This window comes from Drosophila melanogaster, chromosome 2R (assembly GCF_000001215.4).
Source record: "Drosophila melanogaster chromosome 2R".
NCBI classification, from domain to species: domain Eukaryota; kingdom Metazoa; phylum Arthropoda; class Insecta; order Diptera; family Drosophilidae; genus Drosophila; species Drosophila melanogaster.
This window is the reverse complement of record NT_033778.4, coordinates 14,845,978-14,871,236: the sequence shown is the minus strand read 5'-3', so window position 1 is coordinate 14,871,236 and position 25,259 is coordinate 14,845,978. Positions and strand designations below refer to the sequence as shown.

Here is a 25,259-nt window from a genome sequence, read left to right as displayed (position 1 = left end):
TTTTTTAATTAGTTATACTGCAATTTTAAAGGCACTTTAAAATTTAACATTTCTAGTGGTTGGCAACGCGGTTTAATGCAAAAAATACCTTAATGGTATATTTTTAGTATATTTCCTTAAATAAAAATTGTATAAAATGTATAATTTCCATTTCACGTCGACGGCCACACTTTTAAGTGTAAGTCATCAAAAATACATCGCAGTTGTTACGTGAGAGTTTTCAAAAGCTAATTTTTATATAGTAGCAGTGCTTTTGTGAAATTTTTTCCTCGCAAAAGTGTCTGGCAGTGATTGTACAAATGTATTAGCTTAAAAAGGTATGTTTTTAAATGTTCTGCAGCGCGAAAAAGTAAATTGAAGTCGAACTGATAACTCGCGTGTGTATGTAGTGGTAACACAAACGTGGCTTTGTCTGGGAAAATCTCCGTTAAATCAATTTAAGCAACGAGATAGTTTCACTAAAACGTAAATATTTCGTGAAAGCGTGAAATGCGATGTACAGAAAGGAAAAACAAGCACTTTATTGGTTAATTTATTCGGGCAGGCCACACATGCGAAAATATGCTCATGGCCGCCATATTGAATTTTCGTCGTCATTCCGTACGTGTGTGTGTGTATATATGTAAGAGATTACCTTGTGTTTGTGGACGCGCGTGATTGTTTACGTCTGGTACGAATTACATACATAGATACGCTGTATACAGGATTATCTATCCACATAGTGCAGCCTAAGATTTCAGTGCATCACGGTTTATTACAAATAAAATGGGCAGAGATGAAGATATCGCTAACAAACATCGCAACCTTAATACATTATTCATCCAAAATATCCCGACAAAATCCCATTAATAGTGCAAACTTTTTCACACAAATTACCTTTGCTTTTCATGTCATTTAATTACTTTGTTATATTTTCCCTTGCAGTCGAAACATAGCAACTGCGACTACTTCAAACCAAATAACTTGATCAATATCCGGATCAAGATCTGGAATACAGAGTCCACAATGGAGCAGCTATTTCAGAATTACCGCGACGATGAGCGAAGGATCGGCGAGGAGTATCTGTCAAGTCTCCAGGACCTCAACTGCAACAGCAAGCCATTGATCAATATGCTCACGATGCTTGCCGAGGAGAACATCAACTACGCCCACATCATAGTTAAAGTGGTGGAATATTACATCAGCCAGGTTAACAAAACAAAAGCGTATTTACTTAAAAACAAAGACACTCCAGCTTACACACAGCTAATAGACGGTCGACACTAAAAGTGATTCTCCATATCGAAATTGTGATAGAATGTGCAGTTTATTGATTGCGGTTGCCCTTTGATTGCAGAGAAACCCAACGAAGGCCACACATATGCGTTTCTAAGACTCGGTTCTTTCAGTTGGGTTTTTCTGCAAACTCTTGGGCACAAATGGTAGATAGGTTCCTAATAATCTTAGTATATATCTCATAATTTGGGTTATAAACCGTGACTGATTTTAATCATCTACAAAGGTAAGAAGTTTAACCAACCTGCTCCTCGTTTCTTATTTCTTTCTACTTTGGATCCCAGAGTTTAAAGCTAAGGAATAACAAACAACCTTTAAAAAAATATTGAAAAATAAATAAAAAGAGAAAATGCTTAAACAATTGTCACCAAGTTGTCTTTTATTTTATACAAAAACTTTGACTGCTTACAATCAATATAAAAAAAATTGATGTGCAGCAATTTTTGTATTACAAAAAGAAAAGTGCAAGTTTTCGTAAAAGTAAAAAAAACTGCAGCCAAACAAAAACAAATGTCCATAATACGTAAGAGTAGTAAAAGCCTTTGTTTCTGCCACATTGTCACTGCGATTTTCATTCATATTCACTCGGCTAAGGGAACAGACCGCTAACATCATACGCCAACACTGTAACCCTTAATGTTTGGAGATCCTTAGACACCGCGTTTCCTCATTCAACACCCAATGCTTAGGAAAATATTTCTCTGTAGGCTAGGATATTGTTTGAGTTCGACCGCCTTGGCATGAAGGCACCCACCACCAGCAGATGAGGATGATGACTTCGGTGGACGATCGCTGACCCTGCTCTTGTGTTGTCCATCGGCCTGTCTCATTAGTTTTCTTCCAACCTATCCGTTTGAATCTCCGCTAGCGACGTTCCGTAGACACTTATTCTTCTTTATTTCTTACCTATTTTACTAAACTTCTAACAGGTGGCGCCCGAATTTAAATTGCCCATACTATATTTAATTGATTCGATAGTAAAGAATGTGAAAAGCAGCTACGTCCAATTGTTTGGACAGTGCATAGTCAACATATTCCTCCACGCCTTCGAATCGGTAAGCGAAATCATTTTCTTAATGTCAATCCAATGGTTCATTAATGTTATTTCAATCCTGCAGGTCCAGCACTCACAGTCGCAGGTTTTGGAAAAGGTGCGGGAACGCATGTATGCCCTGCGTCAGACCTGGAACGAGGTGTTCCCGCCATCCAAGATGTACGCGCTGGACGTTAAGGTGAAGCGCCTAGATAACAACTGGCCCATTACTGCCAAACAGCCAACTAACAAAATTCACGTCAATCCGGCCATTCATGTTAATCCGGATTTCTTAAAACCGGTAAGTGCCCCAAATAACTATTAATCCCTTTAGTTAGACCAATGTATCCATTCAATTGTAAAAAGGGTTTGGTTCCTGGGATGCCTGGTAACCCCACAATCACCAGCGACATGGAGGAGATTTTGCAAGCAAAAACTCGTGAGTTGCTGGAGCTCAAGAAGCGCAAACTGGAACTGGAGCTGGAGCAAACCAAAAAGCATTTAGAGGAGCAGGAGCGTCAGCTGACCCAAACCACGGACGCGATGGTTGGAGCACCGATTATTATGCCTGCTCCCACTCCAGCAGCAATTTGTCCGCCAATCACGGATCCCGGTATAGCAGTGCATAATCAACGAGCTCCAGGAGTAATGGGCAATGTTGGTCCCGTAATGCATAACATGCCAGTGGCTCCGCAGGTAAATTGTGAAATATGATGGTGGAAGCTATAAAAAATCTAATTCAACTATGGAATTACAGCTTTTTGCGAATAAACCAAAAGTCCATCCTGTCAATCCGGCACTGTTGAACTCGGTGCGCCAACGAGATCCGAGACTAGCCCGCCAGATGCATGCGGCATCCTCACATCCAGCTGCGCCGGCACGAAACGATCCTCGGCTGGAGGCCAAATCTAGCTCCTCACAGAAGTCTAGTCGGTCGCGCAGCAAATCGCCTGTGCGCAACAGCAGCAGTCGGTCTGGAAAGAGTGGAAGCTCTAGCCACAGCAGTTCGTCGAGCCGCAAGCGAAGTGAGTCAAAGAGCTCCACGACTTCCTCATCTTCGTCGAGCTCTGATGTTCGGCACAAGGGTGTCACTGCAAGCAGCTCCAACCAGCCAACAGTTAAGCGGTCCGGTAAGATCACGTCTAAGGATTCGGATCGCTATGTTCGCAATGGATCTCCTTTGGGATCCGCGAAACGCAAGAGCAGCTCACCAAGTAGCTCGCCCTCCAAATCCAAGCGCAGCACGTCGCACAAGTCATCCTCGTCGCGAGGAAAGACCTCTTCTCTGCGTTCCCGCAGTCGATCTCCAGTTTTTATGGACGTCGACCTACGCACCGGAGTTCGAAGCAAGTCACCAGAGAGCAGGGCAGTTGCCCCATCATCCTTACCACTGGCGGGCGCATCACTACCAGCATCAGCTAAAGCACCAAAAGATTTAGAGAAACGTAAGAAACAACTTTTAATTCTAATCTCACACTTGTTAGCGAACAACCAAGTCTGGTTTGACTTGGAACCTAGAGCTACAGACAGCTTAGTTGAAAATTTAGAATATATCAACCAGAATGGCGGCACTCGATGGCTTAGGTTGGTGGAAGGGCGGGTTATTGGGACCGTATGTGGTTGACAAGTGGAAATCTTCTGCTCAACTCTAACCGAAGTCTGTGATAAGTACAATTGTGATACCAAAGTGGCGTTCCCAACAATGGAATGTGTTAAACTATAGATTTTGCTTGAATTCTGATAAATATCATATTAAATTACTACTGAACAACAATTTGAGATGGTTATAAAAGCGACCATTGCCAGTATTACTTACTGATCAACATTATTGACAAAGATGTCTATAAAAAGATTCCACTAACTGCTGAAATTTGGTTCTTCGTTCGTTGTTTTTTGGCCCAGTTTATTGGAAGCAGGAAATTTGTTTCGTTTTAAAGCAACTAACCGCCAACAATTAATTAAATATTTATGATATATTTTTTCTTATAAATACTTAAGCGTCGTTTAGAAAAATCTAACAAGTTTTATCGAATCAAAAGCAAAGTGTAAATAAAATGTGTTGAAAACCTTTTGCATTCCAAGTTGTTTTAATTGATGCAAAATGTAGCCAGGTGCCGCCTTTGGTATGATTTTGAAAATGATTTTCGATTTGTGAATGTCAAAACAATAAGTACAACTAAATTGAAAGCGAACCAAAAATAAACCAAAATGATTTAACTGTGAAGTATTTTTTGTACCTTAAACTTCCTATTGATAAACAATTATTAGATGAAGAGAAACTCAATAAAATAAAGACTGCAGTTTTAATTTCCTGTTAACAAACGTGTAAACCCGAAGTGAACAAACATTTTTAAACTAAAATCCAAGTCTATGGAACATCTAGAACCAGATTAAGTTTACTTTTATTTTAAGCATATTTTGTAGTTGGCTTTAATGTATATACAAGCCAGCTAGTGTTGAATTTGTATATGTATTTATATTGTTTTGTATTTGTAGAACGGCACTTTTATCCCTTTTAATTAATTTTAATTACTATTTATATTTTTATAGTCTAACCTAGATTTTGCATTGGTTCCCCAACGGAGCCCGTGGATTCCCTAAGTTATTATTTATGCATTAGTTGCTATCAGTTTCTCTAGCCTGATTGTTGTGCCTGGTGTTTGTTGGCCCTGTTGTGTCCCCCCCTTTATAATTTTGTTATGATTTTCCAACCACTTTCCCGATTTTCTTTGCTTAGAATTCTCTGCCTAATTTAATTCACATTTTGTTATCCTCTTGCTTTTATCTGATAAACTACCTTCCTCTGCCGTAAGAAAAGAAAATGTTAGTCCACAAGCAAAATCAATTTTCTAGCTACATTTCAAATACTCGAACCAGGCCATCCTCCAGCTCCTCCAAGTCCGCCGATTATAGATGTATCGAGTATGGACATTGACTTGAGGCGGCCAAAGACGCCGCCTCCTCCGACATTCGACTCAGTGGATAGCCTCGACCAGAAGGATACAACTAGCGGTCACATCAGCAGCACAATAATACAAGCTAGTGGCGCCTCCAACGCCTCCCCATCAGGCGCGTCCACTTCCAAATTGCCCGCAAAAGTGTCGTTCAAAATACAAAAACAGTTCAATAAATTAGAAAAATCTACAGCGAATCTATCAACAGTATCAATGCTCAACTCAAATCCCACGACTTCAGGAACACCAGCGGCATCTCTAGTCAGGCAATCGTCGCCCAGTCCTTCGTCCTCGTCTATTTCCTCGCAGGGTAATGTATCGGACGCCCTGCAGCTGTCGATTAACAAGTTGCTCCAGGTGCAAGGCGGTGCCGGCGAGAAACGTCCCGCCGACGCACTGCCGCCACATATCGACGGTGAAGAGCAACCGCCGCAGCAAAAGCGCAGCAAGTCAGCCAAACTGGACGCGTAAGTAATTCTTTAAAGTATTTCAGGCATATATTTGCTAACACCGTTTGGTTTTCATAGTCTCTTTGGCAGTGAGGATGTCGACCTGCGACGCGAGATTCTAGTTGTCAAGCCAGGAGTTATTGTTGTCGAAGACGACTCTATGGACGAATGCGATGTAGACAAGGTAGGATTGGCATGAGTCGTCTTGATTGTTGTATTGTAAGGCTAAATTCTTTTACTTTGATCCCTAGCCCACAAAGAAATCTGGGTCGCCGCCCAAGAAGGCAACGTTGGAGGAGCTGCGCGCCAAGTTGGCTAACTCGGCTCGAATCCAGAATAAGCAGGGAAAGTCTGGTAAGTAATCACAGTATAGTTTCAGTGTATATCCTAAAAAGCAGTCCACATTTGAATGCATGTGAAAGTTTGCTAAAAATTTTACTTACTTAATCTTAATCTCTACCCTTTAGACAAATCCAGGGATCAGGCCGTGTCACAACGCCTTAAGCAGCTGGCGGAGCTTAAAGTCAACGACGATTCGCAGGAGGCGCACGACGAGAAGGTGCGCACCATTCTCAGCCAGGCGCAGGAGATGTATGAGAATAACGGCATGAATCAGGAACAGTACAAGGATCTGGTCCAAAAAGTAGTGGCCATCAATGAGAATAGCAAAATAAAAGAGTCCCGGCGCCGAGACAACGATCTCGAGCGCAATGCGGCCAGGGATGCAGTGCTACGCAAACGTATTCCCAAGCTGAAGGGCAACGAAAATCATTCTGCGGGCTCACCGCATACCGATGGATCGCCCAGGTACGATGATCAGCCGGCAGCTGCCCCGGAGAAGCCCTCAAACAAACGGGATAAGACCAAGAGGGAGATGAAGCGTCGCAAGCCCACCAAATGGGGCGAACAAGTGGATGCAGGGGCAGCACAACGCACTGCCTGGCAACTGGCCAATGTCAACAATAATAATAATAATAACAACAACAAGCGGGGCGGTATCCAATTGCCCGTTCAGCCTCAGGCTGGATTCCGTGGCATGCCCTGGCAGCAGCCACCAGCCATGGTGTTGGGCCAGTCCGCAGTTCCGCCGCCACCGCAACCGCCGTCGATGATTAGTATGCCTCCCGTGCCACCGGTGACCATGACCAAGGCCATAAATTCCCTTGACAATCCAATGGCTGATGTAGTGCGAAGCATCACGATCGACGGTGGCTCCAAGGAGATACGCTTCTACAACCAGGTGGCCATCATTTTCATGGATGGCGATCAGCCGCATGAAATTGGCTTCCAGCCGGGTCAGCGGGTGATCTTCATTGATCACAATGAACCGCTACCGCTTTGCTTCAACGACGATTACAAGCCTTTCCACTTGGATGGACAGCTTCACCGGATTCGGTTTGGCTTTCCATCGCGCGAACTTTATATCGACGAGCACTGGTACGAGATCTACTTTGGCGGTCCAGCCGTATCCGTGCCCATTGGCAACAAACTGCATATAATCAAAGCTGAGGGTCCACCGCCCAACGTGGACATTGGTCGAGTGCGAAGGGATCTGGTTGTGGGCAAAATCAATATGATTGCGGATGCGCATACTATAGTGCCACTCTTTCTGGACGCCAGACAGCAGACCTTCCAGCTCGGCGCCGAGCAGCATTCACTGCAGTTCGTGGACAGTTTCCAATATGCTCTGCTCGACGGCCAGCTGCAGAAGATGGAGTATGGTGGTCTCCCAAAAGGAATGATGCTGAACGGCGGTCGCAGCTGCTTCATTAGGTTTGGAACGCTGCCCAAAGGAGTCATTGCTGGAAAAACCCATGTGGCCGATATGGTGTACATTAAGACTGATGCTCCTGCAGAGCCTCCCAAGCCGCCGCCAATTATTGTGAAACCACCGCCAGTGGTGGAGCAACCGAAGCCCGCTCCAGTTGCTGTTGCTCCCATTTCCCTTCCAGCAGCAGCCGCCGCACTTGAGAGCTTAAACATCAATGATTTGTTTCAAAAGCTTGTCTCGTCTGGAATAATTGGTGGTGCAACTGCAGCACCAACTCTCCCTGCCGCAGACTCATCAGCGGCCAAAGAGCCAACCGCTTCTGCCACCGAACCCTCAACTGCATCTGCAACCGTTGCGCCTGCTACACTGCCTGCTGGTCCCCCCGCGGAGCCGATCAAGCGCATCGATCTCCGCAAGCCAGAGTCCATCAAGACACGCCAGGCGGCTGTGGTGGCCGTTCTTTACCTGGGAATGCAGTGCAGCAGCTGTGGAGTTCGTTTCCCGCCAGAGCAAACAATTAAGTACAGCCAACATTTGGACTGGCACTTCCGACAGAATCGTAGAGAGCGGGATTCCACTAGGAAAGCCACTTCGCGAAAATGGTATTACGATCTCAACGACTGGCGGCAATACGAAGAAATCGAAGATGTGGAGGAGCGAGAGAAGAACTTCCTCGAGGCTCAGGGACAGCCAGGTGGCGTTGAGGCCCTTGATGAACTCTCACAACAACGCTCGCTGGATTCGCCCGTGCCAACATGTGCTGCTGGAAGGGATGATGTGGATCACTGCTGTGACATGTGTCACGAGAAATTCGAGCAGTTCTACAACGAAGAGCTCGAGGAGTGGCATCTGCGTAGCGCTATTCGTGTGGAAGATAAGATCTATCATCCTCTATGCTACGAGGACTACAAGGCCTCGTTGAATCCTCCAACGGAGGTAAAGTCCGACCAGGATGTGGACATGAACAACACCGATGACAATGCCATGGACACACTAATCAAAGTGGAGGATGATGAAGATGAAGGTGGGTTTAGATTTAATGAATGCAAATAAGACGGTATGTTGTATTAAACCCATTTTCAATAGGTACGCCAAACTCATCACAACCCATTTTTGAAGACGACGATGACGATGTCATTGTGCTGCCCAATGAAGAGCCAAGTGTCACGGAAATCGTCGACGACGACGATGAGGACGAATACGTTCCGGGCAATGTGACACGTGCGGACATGGGCAACGAGTCACAGGACAAAACAGAGTCCAACTCCGAGACCAAAGAACCGAAGAAAGATCAGGTTGAGCTCGGTGAACAGCAGCAAAACGAATCGGCCAATGAATCGGATGTCGAAATCCAAGAGCCGAACATTCCTTTCACGGATCTGGACACTTATGTGGAGAAAGAGATGGATGAGGCGACCAGGGCGGCGCTACTGAACGTAAAGATCAAGGAGGAGCCCAAGGATGAGTATGAGGAGGACGAGGATGATGGATTCGAAGACGTGGGCACGGTGGTTTCACTTTTACCTCTGCCCGAGGACGAGATCTCCATACACAGCAGCGGTAAGTTTCTAAACCTTTAACTGTCCTGTCCTCAGTATCACATTAGTTGCTCAATCATCTGGCATCCTGGCAGAAACTCAAACACACACCATCGGCTCGTCAGCCTCGCCGGCCACCATCGAGCGGCCAGCATCGGTGACCTCGCTCTCCCTGCCCGCCAATGAGGCGGACGAGTTGGAGCAGGGTGATGCAAACACCGATACGGATGCGGAATTGAATGGCGAGAAGCAGGAGGCCACGCATAACCTGAGCGCAGTGGGTCCGGCGTTACCTTTGGCTAGCATAGTTAATAAAATAAAGATAAATATCACTAAGAATACGAGTAGTAATAGTCATAATAGTGCCTCCAACACCACGACAACGGACTCGCAAGTCTCGGCCATAAGCGTCATCGGTGGATCAGGAGCAGCTGGCGGTGCATCCGGAGCAGGAGACCCTGTCCAGCAGGTGAATGCCATTCAAACCATTTCCACCATTCCAGTGCTGTGCGGCGGCAATACGTTCGTGCCCAAGATTGCGACCAGCACGCCCTCAAACGTAATCAGCTCGATCTCGGTAATTGGCAGCACTTACGGCGCAAGCAGCAGCAGCAATGGCAGCCGAAGCACTACTTCCACCGCATCCTCCGCACCAGCTGCTTCGCTTTTGGCGGAGACGGGCAGCCTGAAATCGCCAACTCCGCCGCTCGCCACAGTTGATCCGGATCCGGAGCCCGTCGTGGAACAAAAGCCGGCGCTGCGGAATGCCACGCTGAAGCGGACGAAAAAGGTGCAGAACGGCATCGAAACGTCGGGCCTGTGCTCGATCATGTAAATCAAATCGGCCGTCTGAGTGGAGGGACTTGGCGATATTCCTAATACGTTTTTACTACGATTACTTTTACACGTTACTTAGTTTTAGATAGCCAACGGAACGTTCTCCGCCGGAGAGCGACGCCTCGCCGCGATCTGTAGGTATTCAAATCCTTTTCGATGCGGCGCGCTCACATTCGTATACATAAATTATTACCGAAAAGAAGAATAAAAACCACTTGCAGAATAACATAAATTTGTGATAAATTTATAGCACTAGCAAGCCAAACACATTACTTTGACCACCAACAACAAGCTTAACTAATATGTAATTTTTTTATGCCCATTGGAGGAAACAATAAACAAAATGAATTCAAAAGCACATACTTAATTGATTTAATTATGATTTTTAGTTGTTAGTTGATTAATAATCGAAATATAACAAATAAAGATATATATTCAAGCTATAAACCGTGGTTTTTTTATTTGAAGCTGTTTTTTCGATTTTCAATTTACTTGGTTTAATTTTAATAATTTAAATATTCTGCCTTGCGTATAATTTTTGCGCCAATTTTAGGGTGGCCGTGTTGACTCGCAGTTTCATAGCATTCAGCCTGTTGATGTGCACTCGCCAAACAGCTGATACCACAAAAGTACTAAATTTGGACACGCGCCTTATATGCACGTGGAGACGTTCCTTCGTTTAAATTAAGTTTTTTATCAAAAATATTGAATTAAAGCCGCGCAACTAGTTACTTTCCACGATGTCGTCCTCTTTCTTCCTCAAGCCAGGCGCCAAGGGCACCAAGAAGCGCAAGGTAAGTGAATCAAGCAGCGTAGAGAGCGGCACCTGTAACGCTTTCAACAGAATCCCGCAGCAACAACAAAAGGAAAACCGCTTAAGAAAGGCGGAAAACCGGGTAAATCAACGCCCGCGGCTGGTGGACCAGTGCCAAAGAAGCAGCGCCGTCCCAAGGAGGAGGACGAGGAGATAGCTAGCGACGATGAGGAGTACAACAGCGATCTGGGCGGCGATGACAACACCTTGGCATTTTCATCCGACGAGGGCGAGGAGGAAACGCCGCAGGACAAGCGCCTGCGTCTGGCCAAACAGTATCTGTCGGAGATCGAGAAGCAAGAGGCGGAACGCGCCGAGGATCGGGAGCTGGCCCAAAGCGTGGAGCAGCGCTTGCAAACGGAATACTTGGATAGCGTGGGCAAACTGCGCCGGAACATTGCTGGCAGCCTGAAAGCCTGCGAATCGAGCCGCATCCTCAAGCACAAACTCCACCACACGCCTATCTGTGCCCTTGCACTCAGTCCGGATGGTAAATTCCTCTACACGGGAGCCAAATCGCAATTCCTACTTAAGTGGTGCACGGAAACGGGGAAGGTGCTGGAGAAATCGGACGTGCTGTCGCATCGCGAGGAACCAGAAACGGGCAAGAAAAGGCGATCGCATGTCATCAGCATATGCCTGTCCTCGGACATGAAGTATCTGGCCTTGGCCGAAGGTGGTCCACACATTCAAATTTGGTGTCCCCAGACGATGAAGCACATTAAGACTCTTAAAGGCCACCGGGATAGTGTGGCAGGTCTGGTCTTTCGCAAAGGCACACATGACTTGTACTCGGCAGCCAAGGATCGATCGGTGAAAATCTGGTCCCTGGATGAGATGGCCTATGTGGAGAGTTTGTGAGTACTATGCTAGTTAATCCCCCTTAATATCAGACATTTAACGAGCTCCTCCTTTCAGATTCGGTCACCAAACGGCAGTAACTAGCATAGATGCACTGAGTCGAGAGCGCGCCATTACCGCTGGCGGTTCGGATTGCTCCTTGCGCATTTGGAAGATCACAGAGGAATCGCAGCTGATCTACAATGGACACAAAGATAGCATTGAGTGCGTTAAGTACATCAACGATGAGCATTTTGTGTCTGGTGGCATGGATGGGTAAGTTGGGAGTCTGGCTAACTAATTCAGTATGGAAGTAACAACACCATTTTACAGAGCAATCGGTTTATGGAGCGCTTTGAAAAAGAAGCCCATTTGTACAACGCAACTGGCGCACGGAGTGGGCGAGAATGGCGTGGCCAACTGGATAACCGCCATTGCTGTGGTGGTCAACACGGATTTAGTGGCAACAGGTGGGAATTGCGCATATTTCTTACTGCGAACTGTAATTAAATATTCATGATTCTAGGTTCTTGTGACGGTTGCGTCCGTCTTTGGCAGACTAATCCCAACGCGCGTAAAATGAACCTAATCCAGAGCATATCCATCGCCGGCTTCATCAACGGACTGGCTTTCAATGCCGATGGCAGCAAGCTGTTTGTGGCCACCGGACAGGAGCACCGCCTGGGTCGCTGGTGGCGACTCAAGGAGGCAAAAAACCAAGTAGTTGTACTCGACGTTAAGTTACAGAGCGCGGCCAGCAGTTAGGTTAACTTCTAAGCTTAAGTAAAGTTGTATAGTTTTTGTAACAAGAAACGGCCTGAAAATATATACATAAAGATCATTTGTATCTTCTACCTGAAGGTTCTTACTTTCAAACATATAAAATTTATTTGTTCTTTATAAACAAGATCAAACGAATGTTTTTGAATTTATTAAATTTGCTTCAGATTGAAATTTAACTCCTTATATTAAAGTAAGGGGTATCTGGTCGTCTATTTCCATTAGCTCAAATATTTTTTCTAAAACCGATATTCGGTTTGTTATAACCGCAAATGGTTCCTTAGTGTTGGCTACTTTCAATAGCTAGTCATGGTCACACTGGCCCTGTTACAAAACAATAAGTGCTGAAATGTTGCCGAAATTAAAAACCGGTGGAGGGTTCTTCTCCTATTTTAAGACTGAAAAGGGCCGAAAACTCGTATTCTACGCGGCGGGAGCCACCACAGTGGGCCTCTTTCTTGGAAACTTCCTGCCGCACACATTCGGCCTGAAATATTACCGCGATTTCGTGCAATGCTACCAGTGGGTGAGAAAACTTTTGGTGACTGGAAGCGATTCTAACATCCCACTTCTTTTCATAGACACGGCGTGGGGCGTCCAGTGCCGGAGGCAGTGCAGCAGCGCCTGGAAAAGGCATTGGATCAGCTGGGCGTGACGCCCTTTGAGCGAAAGTTTGTGAAGCCCTTCACCGTCTTTGGATTCGATGTTTTCCAGGCGGGCACCACTAAGTTTCGATTTGGAGGCGCTTTGGGCATACCGGTGAACTATGGATACGACAGTCTGGAGGAGATTAAGCGGGCAGACATTCGGTTTAGAGACAAACAGATCAACTGGAGTTCTCCCAGCGGAAAACTGCTAGAGGAAGCCATCGTTTTGAATGAGGATGAACAGATTTTCGGTCTTAGCAAGGCTGTTCTGCAGATGCAAACCCATCGGGTACTGCTCAACTCCATCTTTCCCAGCGTCAGCTTTCTTATGGTTTACACCATGGGTCACTACCTCAACCTGCGGCTAGATCTCTTCGCCCGCCATGGAAGCGTGAGTTTTCAACCTCTCTCACTTTTAAAATTTTTTACTGATTTCCGTTTTTCAACTACCAGGTGCGGTTTGTGCTCTACAGCATTCTGGGTCTGTTTGGCTTAGGGCTCTGGTCCTTCATGAAAGACTACAATCAGGTCTCTACGGACGCAGAGATTGACCAGCGACTGGCCACGATGGGTCCCCAACTTGTGGCAGCTGGAGCTAGCTTTTACGACAAACATCTAAAGAAGAACATCGCGCTGAGGGAGCTGATTGGAAATGACGTTTACACTGCACTGGGCAACGAAAACTATATGATTCGGCAAAAGTCCATGCCGCTAACAGCACGAAAATCTTTCTTCCTGGAGAAGCTGGAGGAACTCAAAAAGGCGCAACAGCCTGAAACAGAGTAAACACACATTTATTGTTACATTTTTATTGCCGGTTGAAGAAAATATATATGTTTCCAATAACTTTACAAATATCCTTGTTGTGTAGCCTATAACAGTGGATGATAGTTGTCCTAAACCTAACAAAATTTCGAGTGGATTATCTCGCCTAGGAGTCTCGAAAATTGACTAGAAATCATGTTATAAATCTGGAATGACCAATGGCCAATGCACTTAAAACGCTTCCTCGCCCACAACATCACTGATGGTGGCCACCAGGCGACGTGCATGCTCCACGGCGCATGTGGCGGTTACCAGTCCCAGATGAATGCAATACAACTCGTAGACGCGCACTTTGGCCGGTGACAGCTTGGGGAAGCACAACTCCGCCAGATCGTGGTAATAGTCCATTGTAAGAGCACCTGGTTCTGTTGGGGATTTCGAACCGTTGCCACTGGCTGCTCCTGTGGACAGAAAGTGGTGCTGCAAATCCACGACGGTACTAAGAACGCCACCAGACATGTCCTCGAACCAGAGGAAGTACGAGTAATGGAATGCCTTATCCTTCCACATCACTGTGGTCTGGCCCTTCTTAAGGTAATTTCTCGCGATCTCCACCATGCTCCAGAGTTTTGTCTTTGGCACCAGCTGGTTCGGTCGCAGATCCGGAGCAAGCATTTGTCCTCGGCTGCGATTGACGTACATAAAGTGCACCAGACCCGGAAAATCCTCCAAATAAGCATCAATGGATATGTTACGAGTGGCCTTAACGGCCAGAAATTCAGCGAACTCCAGTAGCTTGGCTTCCACATTCGCTGCCGTATCAGAGAGTTGATCCAGCTCATGGACACTTGAGCTGTCGCAGCAGGCCAGTGTGAATATCTGCTTCAGTTCCTCTCCGAACGAGGGCAAATTCGACTCAATCCTCACGAGCAGCTCCCGCTCAAAGTTCTTGAAGTACTCAGTGTACATCTTGCGAAGATTCTCCCATTTAGCGGCGAACTTCTTCGTGCAGTTCTCTAGGTCATCGGTTTCCGATCGCTGTTTCAGATATCGCTTCAAAGCGGTCAAGGCCTGCACAATAAACGATTCGAGGTTCTCGAAGGCGGGCTTCAGGGCATCCGAATCGCCCTGATGCTGAACAGCCACGATTTTTTGAAGCACAAAGAAGGAATCGTAGATGCAGCTGGTCAGTGGCATGTGGGCGTACTCGATGACCTGCAGGAGAACTTGGTTACCATGGAGACGCGAGATGTGCACGATACTGGGAACGCAGCCAGAGTTCACATCATAGGAGACACCCTGCAGGAATACAGCTACTGCTCGCTGGGAAGGGGACTTTGGCGCTTGCAGGGCGCGTGACATGAGGCTGAGGAAGAGTAGGTCGGCGGCAGCAAGCGGCAGAGCTTGCCGAGTGCTGTTCGCGGCCACCAGCTTGTTGGAAACGAGCAACAGGGCGTGGGCTCGGGGCAGTCCGAGCTGGCGCAAGTGCTCAAGCGTGGCGTCCAGCGTCAGATGCACTGTCCTCTTTAGTTCCGTGTTGATCAGCAGCCTGGGCATGGCCTCCAGCAGGTACGTCTGATCCTCCTCCCACAACAAAGTCTCATAGCAGTCGAGGCACTGCGTCAGCAACTCCTGTTGCATGGCCCCCGCCTGGGCGGCAAACAAATTGGCGCCGTAACAATAGCGCGTCAGCGTAATGGCCACACCCATTTGGCGACCCAGCAGCTCCACGGGTATTTGTCCGATCTTCAGAAAGGTGAAGCCAAGAAGTTCGCCGAACACCAAATTGAAGCCTTGCTCACACTGCAGGCTGGAGTAGGCATTATCGAACTGGCACTGCATTATTCGCTGAGATCCAACGATGGGGCTGAAAATCTGCAGCAGTATGTTGCTGTCCAGGGAGCCGCCGGACTGGAGCAGGCCCTGGGTGGTGGCCACACTCCGGATCTTCTGCGCCAGCGGCTCGTTAAGCTTCTGGTATACAACATCGTTGGCGCTGTTAAACACAATCAGTCCGTTCATTTTCTTATCAGCATTGGCAAAACACCAAATACACAACAAAACTTTCACCAGTGTCACTGGTGCTGGGTAACGGAATTCGGTGTGTGTTCTGATAAGAAAAGGTGAAGACTTCAAGTCAGCATTTAACAACACTAGAGCGATTCAGCTCTGAGCAATTCAACGCTTTTCAAGCCAGAATTATATATTAAAAGCCTAGTATACGTTCGACTTTTTTTATCCGAATTGCCAATTGAAATTGCTTTTAGTTGAGTTACTAAGTATTGAACTGTAATAAGTTTCCTGATCAAATTAATTTATAATTTATAATATATGAATTTTCAAATTTATTGCATTTTTTTATTATTGCAAAGCAATATCGCTTTGCTTAGATATGAAGAACACAATTTTAAAATTTAATTTTATCCCGATTTACAAATTAAGCTAGATGAACGACTTCTGCCGACGTTTGACCACACTGACGACAGCTGACTTTCTTCTTCTTGCGACATGCGCTTATGTTATCATTATTTGGACAGACAGTGATTTGTCCACTAATACAGCACTTGACCATCAATGGGACGTTTAATTCTGGAACACACGCTGCAGGGCCACAAGGGGCGCATCTGGGGAGTGGCATGGCATCCTAAGGGCAACGTATTCGCCTCGTGCGGCGAGGACAAAGCCATCCGCATTTGGTCGCTGACCGGGAACACTTGGAGCACAAAGACCATCCTATCCGATGGCCACAAGCGCACTATTCGCGAGATCCGATGGTCTCCATGCGGTCAGTACTTGGCCTCGGCCAGCTTTGATGCCACCACGGCGATCTGGTCGAAATCCTCGGGAGAATTCGAATGCAACGCAACATTGGAGGGTCACGAAAACGAGGTGAAGAGCGTTAGCTGGTCGCGATCCGGCGGACTACTGGCCACCTGTTCGCGGGACAAGTCCGTGTGGATCTGGGAGGTTGCCGGCGATGATGAGTTCGAGTGCGCCGCCGTTTTGAACCCGCACACACAGGACGTGAAGAGAGTGGTGTGGCATCCAACCAAGGACATTTTGGCCTCCGCCTCGTACGACAATACCATAAAAATGTTCGCAGAGGAGCCCATAGACAACGACTGGGATTGCACAGCCACTCTTACTTCACACACAAGCACGGTTTGGGGCATTGACTTCGATGCTGATGGCGAGCGCCTGGTTTCCTGTAGCGATGACACCACAATAAAGATTTGGAGGGCCTACCATCCCGGAAATACAGCCGGAGTGGCTACGCCCGACCAGCAAACCGTGTGGAAGTGCGTGTGCACAGTGTCCGGGCAGCACTCGCGGGCTATCTACGACGTGTCCTGGTGCAAGCTTACAGGTCTGATAGCGACTGCCTGTGGCGACGACGGCATTCGTATCTTTAAGGAGAGCAGCGACTCCAAGCCAGACGAACCCACGTTCGAGCAGATAACCGCGGAGGAAGGCGCTCACGATCAGGACGTAAACTCGGTGCAGTGGAATCCTGTGGTGGCCGGGCAACTGATATCATGCAGCGATGATGGCACCATTAAAATTTGGAAAGTGACCGAGTAACATAAGGATTATTGTTTGATATATTTAAGTGGGTAATTCTGGAACTTAATTTTTGTACAGTGTCTGCGTAATAAAAAATTAAAGTATTCAAATGATGGATGAAGTGTGTCATACACGATTATGGGATGCATTACACCTAATATGGATTGCTATTTGCTGAGGAACGGTTCCTGCAACGTTTTGTACAGCTTCTTGGCCTTCCGGGGACCCAGTCCCATCACCTGGGAGAGTCGCTCCTCGCTGGCATTGATTATGTTGCCCAGGTTGCCAAAGGTGTGCAGCAAGGCGGCAGCATCAGTCTTGTTCACCGGCTTGATGTTGGTGAGAGCAGCGAGTAGCTATGGACATTGGGATATTGCATTACAGTGGCGATACTGGCAATGTAAACATGCGTACCTTCTGGTGTGGATTAGACTCCACTCGCTCCATGATCAAATCTGGCGGACGCTTCTCGAACTGTTTGTACGTCTCAATGATTTTGCCCGCCTCCTCAGCGTTCCAGGCCAACATCATTGTCAGGTCGGCTAACAGTGATATCCTGGTCAAGCTCTTGAGGGCATTGTTTGGCTCTGGTGTGTCCACCTGGACCAGTAGCACCCGCAGCTCATACATCTTGCCCAGAGCCTTCAAACGCTGGCAAATGTAGTCGGGATTGAGATTATGGTACTTTAGCGAGAGGTACAGCACGCAGGATGTTCGACCGACCACATAATCGGGCACGATGTCGTCGCGGAATTCCAGCGGGACATTAAGTATGGATTTCAGGATGGGGTTACCGCGCTGTTTGCTGTGAACAAGGACGCAGTGCGGATTTGAAGCCGGCTTGCCGGGTGCGGGTCTGCCGGATCCACTAGGTTCCGTACTATTGCTAGGAGCAGGATTCACTGCTGTGGCCGCTGGGGCATCTACTTTCGGTTGCTTTGCAGCCGTTGGCATTTCCATGGCGCCCAGAACATCGTTAAAGGAATCATCGTCGAAGTCTTCCATTTCGGTATTTAAATAAAACAAACTGAAAAGCTCAAGGTGCGATTAGATTATCAGGTGACGAAGGCACTTAAAAACTAAAATTATTACACCATTTTTTGTAATAAAAGTTCCGGGGGTCATAAGGTAGCTTAATTAAACGTTAAAATAATTGAATGAAGCTATAGATTAGTTAAATTTGTATAGTCATACATAAGTATTTTAGCTGAATTTAATTGGGTTCATAGCATTTTTAAATTGTTGCCTTGTATTGCATTTCGTCACTAGGTGCACTTTTATCGAAAGCATTCCTGCCCTGACATTTCGATATGTATTTCAGATGCCGTGCCACGGTCACACTAATTGCGGCAAATTTTTGACGCGGAATTTAACGAAAAGAACGCCAGGAATTAAAAAAACCGCTTAGCATAAAAATGTATGTTAAGAAACTAGTGCTCGACGGCTTCAAATCCTATGGCCGGCGCACGGAGATAGAAGGATTCGATCCAGAATTTACGGCTATCACGGGTCTAAACGGCTCCGGCAAGTCAAACATCTTGGATAGCATTTGTTTCGTACTGGGAATTAGTAATCTCCAGAATGTGAGTACCAATTGGATATGTCTGGGGCTGGACTTCAACGCTTATCTCTGTGCTACCAGGTGCGCGCTTCGGCTCTACAGGATTTGGTGTACAAGAATGGGCAGGCGGGCATTACCAAGGCCACTGTTACCATTGTGTTTGACAACACAAATCCCGCCCAGTGTCCGCAGGGCTACGAAAAGTGCCGGGAGATCTCTGTGACGCGCCAGGTGGTTGTCGGAGGCAAGAACAAGTTCCTCATCAATGGCAAGCTGGTGCAGAACAAGAAGGTGCAAGACTTCTTCTGCTCCATCCAGCTAAATGTAAACAATCCCAACTTCCTGATCATGCAGGGCAAGATCCAACAAGTGCTAAATATGAAGCCCAAGGAGGTGGGTAGCCAGAAAAACACAACCATAAATAGTTCTCCATCTAACATAGATATTTCCCCAAGGTTCTGTCAATGGTAGAGGAGGCAGCGGGAACCAGTCAGTACAAAACCAAGCGAGATGCCACCAAAACCCTGATTGAAAAAAAGGAGACCAAAGTGCGGGAGACCAAGGTCTTGCTCGACGAGGAGGTGCTGCCAAAGCTGGTTAAGCTGCGCCAAGAACGCTCCGCCTACCAGGAGTATCAGAAAATCTGCCGCGACATAGACTTCCTCATCAGAATTCACATCTCCGCCAAGTATCTCAAGCAATGCGAGACCCTCAAGACGGTGGAGGCTAATGAGCACAAAATCGAGGATCGCATAGCGAACTGCAAGGCCACTCACGCCAAGAACCTCGCAGAGGTCGAGAGCATTGAAAACTCCGTGAAGGAGATGCAGCAACAGATCGATGCAGAGATGGGTGGCTCCATCAAAAATCTCGAAACCCAGCTCAGCGCCAAGCGGGCACTAGAAGCTACCGCTACGGGTAGCTTGAAGGCGGCCCAGGGAACGATTCAGCAAGATGAGAAGAAAATTCGCATGGCATCCAAAAACATTGAGGATGATGAACGAGCCCTGGCAAAAAAAGAAGCGGACATGGCCAAGGTTCAAGGCGAATTTGAAAGCCTCAAGGAGGCAGATGCCAGGGACTCAAAAGCCTATGAGGACGCCCAAAAGAAGCTGGAGGCTGTCTCGCAGGGACTCTCCACCAATGAAAACGGAGAAGCCTCAACACTGCAAGAACAATTGATAGGTATGTCTGTCGGGGATGAAACTAAATCATTTTAATTACCTATATTCCCGCTTTAGTGGCCAAGGAGCAGTTCAGCGAGGCACAGACCACCATTAAGACCTCAGAGATCGAGCTGCGTCATACGCGTGGCGTATTGAAACAGCGTGAGGGTGAGACCCAGACCAACGACGCTGCCTATGTAAAGGATAAGAAGCTGCATGATCAGTTGGTGGTTGAGATTAAGAACTTAGAACGGCAGCTACAAAGTCTCGATTACGAGGGCGGTCATTTCGAGAAGCTAAAGCAGCGACGCAATGATCTGCACATGCGAAAGCGCGATCTGAAACGAGAGCTGGACCGCTGCAATGCCTCCCGCTATGATCTGCAATACCAGGACCCAGAACCAAACTTTGATCGGCGTAAGGTGCGTGGTTTGGTAGGCAAGTTGTTCCAGGTGAAAGACATGCAAAACTCCATGGCTCTAGTCCAGACAGCCGGCGGAAGTGTAAGTTGTTAAATCTGATTTGAAAAGTTATTTCTTTAATCACGAGTTCTATGTTAGTTATATAGCTACGTGACGGACGATGATGTGACTAGCAAGAAGATCTTGCAGAGGGGCAATCTTCAGCGTCGTGTCACTTTGATTCCCATCAACAAGATTCAATCTGGTTCGCTAAACAGAAATGTGGTAGAATACGCTCAAAACAAAGTGGGCGCCGAGAATGTCCAATGGGCCATGTCACTGATTGACTATGACCGCTATTACGAGCCTGTCATGAAGTTTTGCTTTGGCGGAACACTTATCTGCAAGGACCTCATTGTAGCCAAACAAGTGAGTATATATATTTCTTTTTCTGTACATCTTTTAAATGCATTTTTTTTATCTAGATCAGCTACGACCCCCGTATTAATTGTCGTTCTGTGACTTTGGAAGGAGATGTCGTCGATCCCCATGGCACAGTGTCTGGAGGTGCTGCTCCTAAAGGTGCTAACGTTCTAGAAGAATTGCACGCAATTAAGCAAATAGAAAAGGAGTACAGGGAGATCGACTCTGAGATAGCCCAAGTGGAAAAGCAAATTGCGTAGGTGAACCAGTAACTTCTCATTGCCAATACTTACGCCTATCTGTTTTTAGATCCATTGAAAACCAGGCCCTCGCGTTCAACAAAATGAAGGAAAATCTTGACTTGCGACAGCACGAGCTAACCATGTGCGAGAACAGGTTGGCCCAAACAACCTTTCAACAGAATCAGGCTGAAATTGAAGAAATGAGGGAAAGGGTCAAGACCCTAGAGCAGCAAATAATTGACTCCCGTGAAAAGCAGAAGACCTCGCAAGCCAAAATAGTGGATATCGAGGCGAAGTTGGCAGATGCAAAGGGTTATCGCGAGCGAGAGCTGAATGCAGCCACCAACGAGATCAAGGTGACCAAGCAAAGGGCGGAGAAATCTCGTGCGAACTGGAAAAAGCGAGAGCAGGAGTTCGAAACTCTTCAATTGGAAATTACTGAGCTGCAGAAAAGTATCGAAACTGCAAAGAAGCAGCACCAGGAAATGATTGATAACCTCGAAAAGTTTAAGGCCGAGCTAGACGCTCTGAAAGTAAATAGCTCCAGTGCCGCGTCCGAGGTGACGGAGCTCGAACAGGCGATTAAGGAGCAGAAAGATAAACTGAGAGATCAGAACAAGGAGATGCGAAATCAGTTGGTCAAGAAGGAGAAAATGTTGAAGGAAAATCAGGAGATTGAGCTGGAGGTGAAGAAAAAAGAGAACGAACAAAAAAAGATCAGTTCGGATGCCAAAGAGGCAAAGAAACGGATGGAAGCCCTTGAGGCAAAGTATCCGTGGATTCCGGAGGAGAAGAACTGCTTTGGCATGAAGAATACTCGGTACGATTACAGCAAGGAGGACCCCCACGAAGCAGGCAACAAGCTGGCAAAGATGCAGGAGAAAAAGGACAAAATGGAACGCACTCTCAACATGAACGCTATCATGGTGCTGGATCGCGAGGAAGAGAACTTCAAGGAGACCGAGCGCCGGCGAAACATTGTGGCGATGGACAAGGAGAAGATTAAGAAAATCATAGTGAAGATGGACGAAGAAGAGCAGGATCAGCTGAACAAAGCCGCTACCGAGGTGAACACGAACTTCAGTGGGATCTTTAGCTCCCTTTTACCGGGTGCTGAAGCGAAACTCAATCCCGTCCATACCAATGGCTGTCTGACCGGTTTGGAGATTAAAGTCGGCTTCAATGGCATATGGAAGGAGAGTCTCGGTGAACTTTCTGGTGGCCAGAAGTCCTTGGTGGCTCTGTCCCTTGTCCTGGCCATGCTTAAGTTCTCTCCGGCTCCCTTGTACATTTTGGATGAGGTGGACGCTGCCCTGGACATGTCACACACCCAAAACATAGGTAGTATGTTGAAGCAGCACTTCACCAACTCGCAGTTCTTGATTGTGTCTCTCAAGGATGGTCTCTTCAACCACGCCAACGTCCTGTTCCGCACTCTCTTCGAGGAGGGTGTGTCCACCATCACCCGGCAGGTCAGCAGACAGGCGACAACCAACAAACGCTGAAATGGAACTCGTTTACTTTCTTATCACTTAATAAAACTTTAAAAATACCATATAAAACTGTTCTTATCATTTTAATTGTGAATTTTTTCAAGTTTTTTTAATTCGCAAAAAAGGTTGTGTATTACAGCAATATACTTATTTCAAGAGCCATCGGTCAATATACTTATTGCTACATTACTTAAATCAACGAAATAAGTAATTTAACTACAAATTTAATTTTGTAACGGTCGTTTGCGCATCAGCTGATTTCCAACCGGGCGGGCGAAACGTCAAACTGGTGAGACCGTCAAACGCACACACACACATACGCAGCGGACAGAAGAAGAAGAACGAAAGGCAGCAACAGCAATGTTTGAGGGAGTGAAAAATTAAACAAAAGTCCCCGGAATTCAGCAGCAAAAACTCGACGGCGGTTGAAAAACAAAACATCAAGATTTCGAGCCAACGCAGACTGCTTCAAAAGCTCACCATGGTAATTTGCAAGGTTCCAAAAATTACGAATCGTCCGATTCTTTTACCACACACACACACGACTTGTGCGTGTGTGTGTGCGGGGAGCAGCAAAATATTGTAGACACCGCTGGCATTTGGATAAACAATAGCAACAATTGGAGTGGTGTTCGAGGCGGGAAAAGCACCGATTTGTGGAATTTCATTCATTGGAATGTGGGATTGCTAATGAACCGTTTTACTCTTCCAGGATCGAGTGACCAAGCCGCAGAAGAAGATGCTCATCACACTGCTGCGGGAAACCAAGTACATGGAGGGCAAAAAGGAGAAGGAGTGGTATTGGGAGAAGATCCAAGCGGCCCTTAATACTATTGGTCCCAAGAAGACGATTATTCAGTGGAAAAAGGTGCGTTTACTTGCCTATTAAATCCAAAAATAAACTTTAATCTTCTTCCAGTGCTGGCGCGATATGCGACTGACCACAAGGAAAAAGCTGGCGGAACTGAAGCGCTGTCAACTCTCTGGAGGATCTCCACCACCGGGGATCGAACTAAACCAGGAGGACAACGATATCATCGACATTGTGGGCACCGAGTACTTCTACGAGGAGATGAATGGTGAGCTCAAGGCGGAGAACTTCTTGACCGGCTTGGACTACGCCCCGGAGCATCTGTGCGATGCTATTCTCACGGCAGCAGTGGGCCATCACCAGCACAATATGCAGCACCAGAAGGATCCGCAATCGCATGCAGGGCAACAGCAGCAGCAGGATCATCACACCAACGATGGCGAAACCAATGATGCTCCTGGATCAAGCAATGGTGGCTCATATCAGGGACACCCAGTATCCCAGTTGCAGGCGCACAATGGCAGCGGTGGAGGAGGCGAGCATAGCGGCGGTGGTCAATCCCACTCCGGAATGCTCCAGCACCCTGCTTTTCACGGTGGCTTGCATCCACACCTGTTGAGGCGCCAGCATGGAAGTGGATCACTATCCAGAGAGTCGCCATTTGAGGAGAAGCTTCTGCAGTTCATGCAGGATGCATTTCCAAAAAAGAGCAAGAAGCGCAAGAACCGGGATCCCGACAAGCTGTTCCTCTTATCCCTGTACGAAGAGATCAAGAGAGTTCCGGAGGAGATACGCCTTGATGTAAAGTCCGAACTAATGCAGATACTGAAGAAGTATCAGAAGAAGTCGCCTGTCAAAGCGGAGAAGCCCGCGCCCTCCTCTACGTCAACCTCCTCAAAACTCAGCTCTAGCAGCAGTGGCAGTAGCACGGTGACTACTCACTTGTCCCACAGCATGTACCAGTTGCAAAAGAAATACGAAAAGGGCGAGCGTGAACCATCGCCTCAATCACAGGTAGAGCGAGTAGCATCTGCAGGCGCAGTTGCTGTGCCCATTCATACCTCCCAGCAGCTGCCTCTTTTCCAACTTCAGAAGAAGTACGAGGAGAACAGCGTGGAGAAGGTTCATCAGCAGCAACAGCAACAGCAAAGCGAGCAACGCAAGCATGTGGAGGCCGCTCAGGCCCTTCATGCTGCCCACCAGCAACCGCCTCCACCGCCACCCAATGAGCACCTGCACCACCCCCAGATGGCCCACAACATCATGTTTCCGCTGGGACAGCTTCGCAACGAGCAGCCGACCGCACAGCAACACCAGCATGGCCACAATCCCCACCAGCAACAGCAACAGCATCCCCACCAGCAGCAGCAACAGGGACAGCAACACCATCCGCCAACGATCTTCGGATCGACCGCCAGCGAACGGCCTCCAATGTCCTACGAAAATGTCGGATGAGTCCTGAGCCGTCTGTGGGAAGCCACTTGTGGAGCACCACGCCCTGCGACGGTGTCCCCCACGACGGCAGACGCGCACAGCTGTTAGCCCTCGATTTAGACGGCAATTCGTAGGTCTCATTCTTATGCTAGCCTATACCTAAGTACACATTGCTCACTACACTACTACAGTCAAAAATGGTGCAGTCAATGAGGAAGATACTCCTGATGTATGCCATTTTGTAGTAAGTGGATGCCGTGATCCTCATGTAAATGTTCCCGTGGCAATAACAGCGTAGCTCAACTGTGACTCAAGTTCTCAATAGATCGCGACGCATACATTTTTTCGGTGTAAATACAAATATAATTGAATCTTAAAAACTGTGGATGTTTTTTAGTTCAAGTAAAATGATTGATCCCCAACTTCTGGCAAGAGCTCCCTATTCCCAGGTTTTTGTTTTT

The 25,259-nt window shown here is 47.1% G+C and overlaps 8 protein-coding genes across 15 annotated transcripts; 6 read left to right on the top strand and 2 right to left on the bottom strand.

Moving 5' to 3' along the window:
- Nucleotides 1–165: 165 nt before the first annotated feature.
- On the top strand, nucleotides 166–10,301 carry Pcf11 (Pcf11 cleavage and polyadenylation factor subunit). 7 transcript variants are annotated; one of them, NM_001299501.1, is made up of 12 exons: nucleotides 166–317; nucleotides 925–1,188; nucleotides 2,205–2,330; nucleotides 2,394–2,609; nucleotides 2,675–3,004; nucleotides 3,066–3,753; nucleotides 5,504–5,729; nucleotides 5,790–5,895; nucleotides 5,963–6,065; nucleotides 6,179–8,506; nucleotides 8,569–9,042; nucleotides 9,116–10,301. In NM_001299501.1, the coding sequence occupies exons 2-12, from the start codon at nucleotides 1,006–1,008 to the stop codon at nucleotides 9,853–9,855; spliced, it is 5,520 nt and encodes a 1,839-aa protein (NP_001286430.1). In that variant the 5' UTR covers nucleotides 166–317; nucleotides 925–1,005; the 3' UTR covers nucleotides 9,856–10,301. The 7 variants fall into 7 exon arrangements, with proteins under 7 accessions (NP_001286430.1, NP_001188931.1, NP_001286428.1 ...); NM_001202002.2 differs by having other exon boundaries at nucleotides 9,116–10,081; NM_001299499.1 differs by having other exon boundaries at nucleotides 5,471–5,729; nucleotides 9,116–10,081.
- A 177-nt stretch (nucleotides 10,302–10,478) lies between these two features.
- Nucleotides 10,479–12,392, top strand: U3-55K (U3 small nuclear riboprotein factor 55K). Its single transcript, NM_001014529.3, has 5 exons — nucleotides 10,479–10,651; nucleotides 10,702–11,528; nucleotides 11,590–11,787; nucleotides 11,845–11,981; nucleotides 12,038–12,392. Exons 1-5 carry the CDS (start codon nucleotides 10,598–10,600, stop codon nucleotides 12,274–12,276), a joined length of 1,455 nt encoding a protein of 484 aa, NP_001014529.1. The 5' UTR covers nucleotides 10,479–10,597; the 3' UTR covers nucleotides 12,277–12,392.
- Nucleotides 12,393–12,596: 204 nt separating this feature from the next.
- CG33506 (uncharacterized protein) lies at nucleotides 12,597–13,790 on the top strand. The gene is made up of 3 exons (NM_001014528.3): nucleotides 12,597–12,813; nucleotides 12,873–13,329; nucleotides 13,392–13,790. Exons 1-3 carry the CDS (start codon nucleotides 12,641–12,643, stop codon nucleotides 13,722–13,724), a joined length of 963 nt encoding a protein of 320 aa, NP_001014528.1. The 5' UTR covers nucleotides 12,597–12,640; the 3' UTR covers nucleotides 13,725–13,790.
- On the bottom strand, nucleotides 13,735–15,808 carry HPS1 (Hermansky-Pudlak Syndrome 1). Its single transcript, NM_137153.4, has one exon. The coding sequence runs from the start codon at nucleotides 15,723–15,725 to the stop codon at nucleotides 13,935–13,937; it is 1,791 nt and encodes a 596-aa protein (NP_610997.1). The 5' UTR covers nucleotides 15,726–15,808; the 3' UTR covers nucleotides 13,735–13,934.
- A 380-nt stretch (nucleotides 15,809–16,188) lies between these two features.
- On the top strand, nucleotides 16,189–17,374 carry Ciao1. Its single transcript, NM_137152.4, has one exon. It carries the CDS (start codon nucleotides 16,278–16,280, stop codon nucleotides 17,283–17,285), a length of 1,008 nt encoding a protein of 335 aa, NP_610996.1. The 5' UTR covers nucleotides 16,189–16,277; the 3' UTR covers nucleotides 17,286–17,374.
- Ercc1 lies at nucleotides 17,289–18,296 on the bottom strand. Its single transcript, NM_058120.3, has 2 exons — nucleotides 17,682–18,296; nucleotides 17,289–17,623 (listed from the first exon to the last, which is right to left on the bottom strand). The coding sequence occupies exons 1-2, from the start codon at nucleotides 18,270–18,272 to the stop codon at nucleotides 17,435–17,437; spliced, it is 780 nt and encodes a 259-aa protein (NP_477468.1). The 5' UTR covers nucleotides 18,273–18,296; the 3' UTR covers nucleotides 17,289–17,434.
- A 287-nt stretch (nucleotides 18,297–18,583) lies between these two features.
- SMC2 (Structural maintenance of chromosomes 2) lies at nucleotides 18,584–22,616 on the top strand. Its single transcript, NM_137151.4, has 7 exons — nucleotides 18,584–18,850; nucleotides 18,910–19,221; nucleotides 19,284–20,013; nucleotides 20,070–20,497; nucleotides 20,555–20,824; nucleotides 20,881–21,074; nucleotides 21,128–22,616. The coding sequence occupies exons 1-7, from the start codon at nucleotides 18,683–18,685 to the stop codon at nucleotides 22,563–22,565; spliced, it is 3,540 nt and encodes a 1,179-aa protein (NP_610995.1). The 5' UTR covers nucleotides 18,584–18,682; the 3' UTR covers nucleotides 22,566–22,616.
- A 254-nt stretch (nucleotides 22,617–22,870) lies between these two features.
- CG10209 (uncharacterized protein) lies at nucleotides 22,871–25,173 on the top strand. Of its 2 annotated transcripts, none has more exons than NM_137150.4 (3): nucleotides 22,871–23,037; nucleotides 23,266–23,421; nucleotides 23,473–25,173. In NM_137150.4, exons 1-3 carry the CDS (start codon nucleotides 23,035–23,037, stop codon nucleotides 24,817–24,819), a joined length of 1,506 nt encoding a protein of 501 aa, NP_610994.1. In that variant the 5' UTR covers nucleotides 22,871–23,034; the 3' UTR covers nucleotides 24,820–25,173. Both variants share the same exon structure in this region, with proteins under 2 accessions (NP_610994.1, NP_001260982.1).
- Nucleotides 25,174–25,259: the final 86 nt, after the last annotated feature.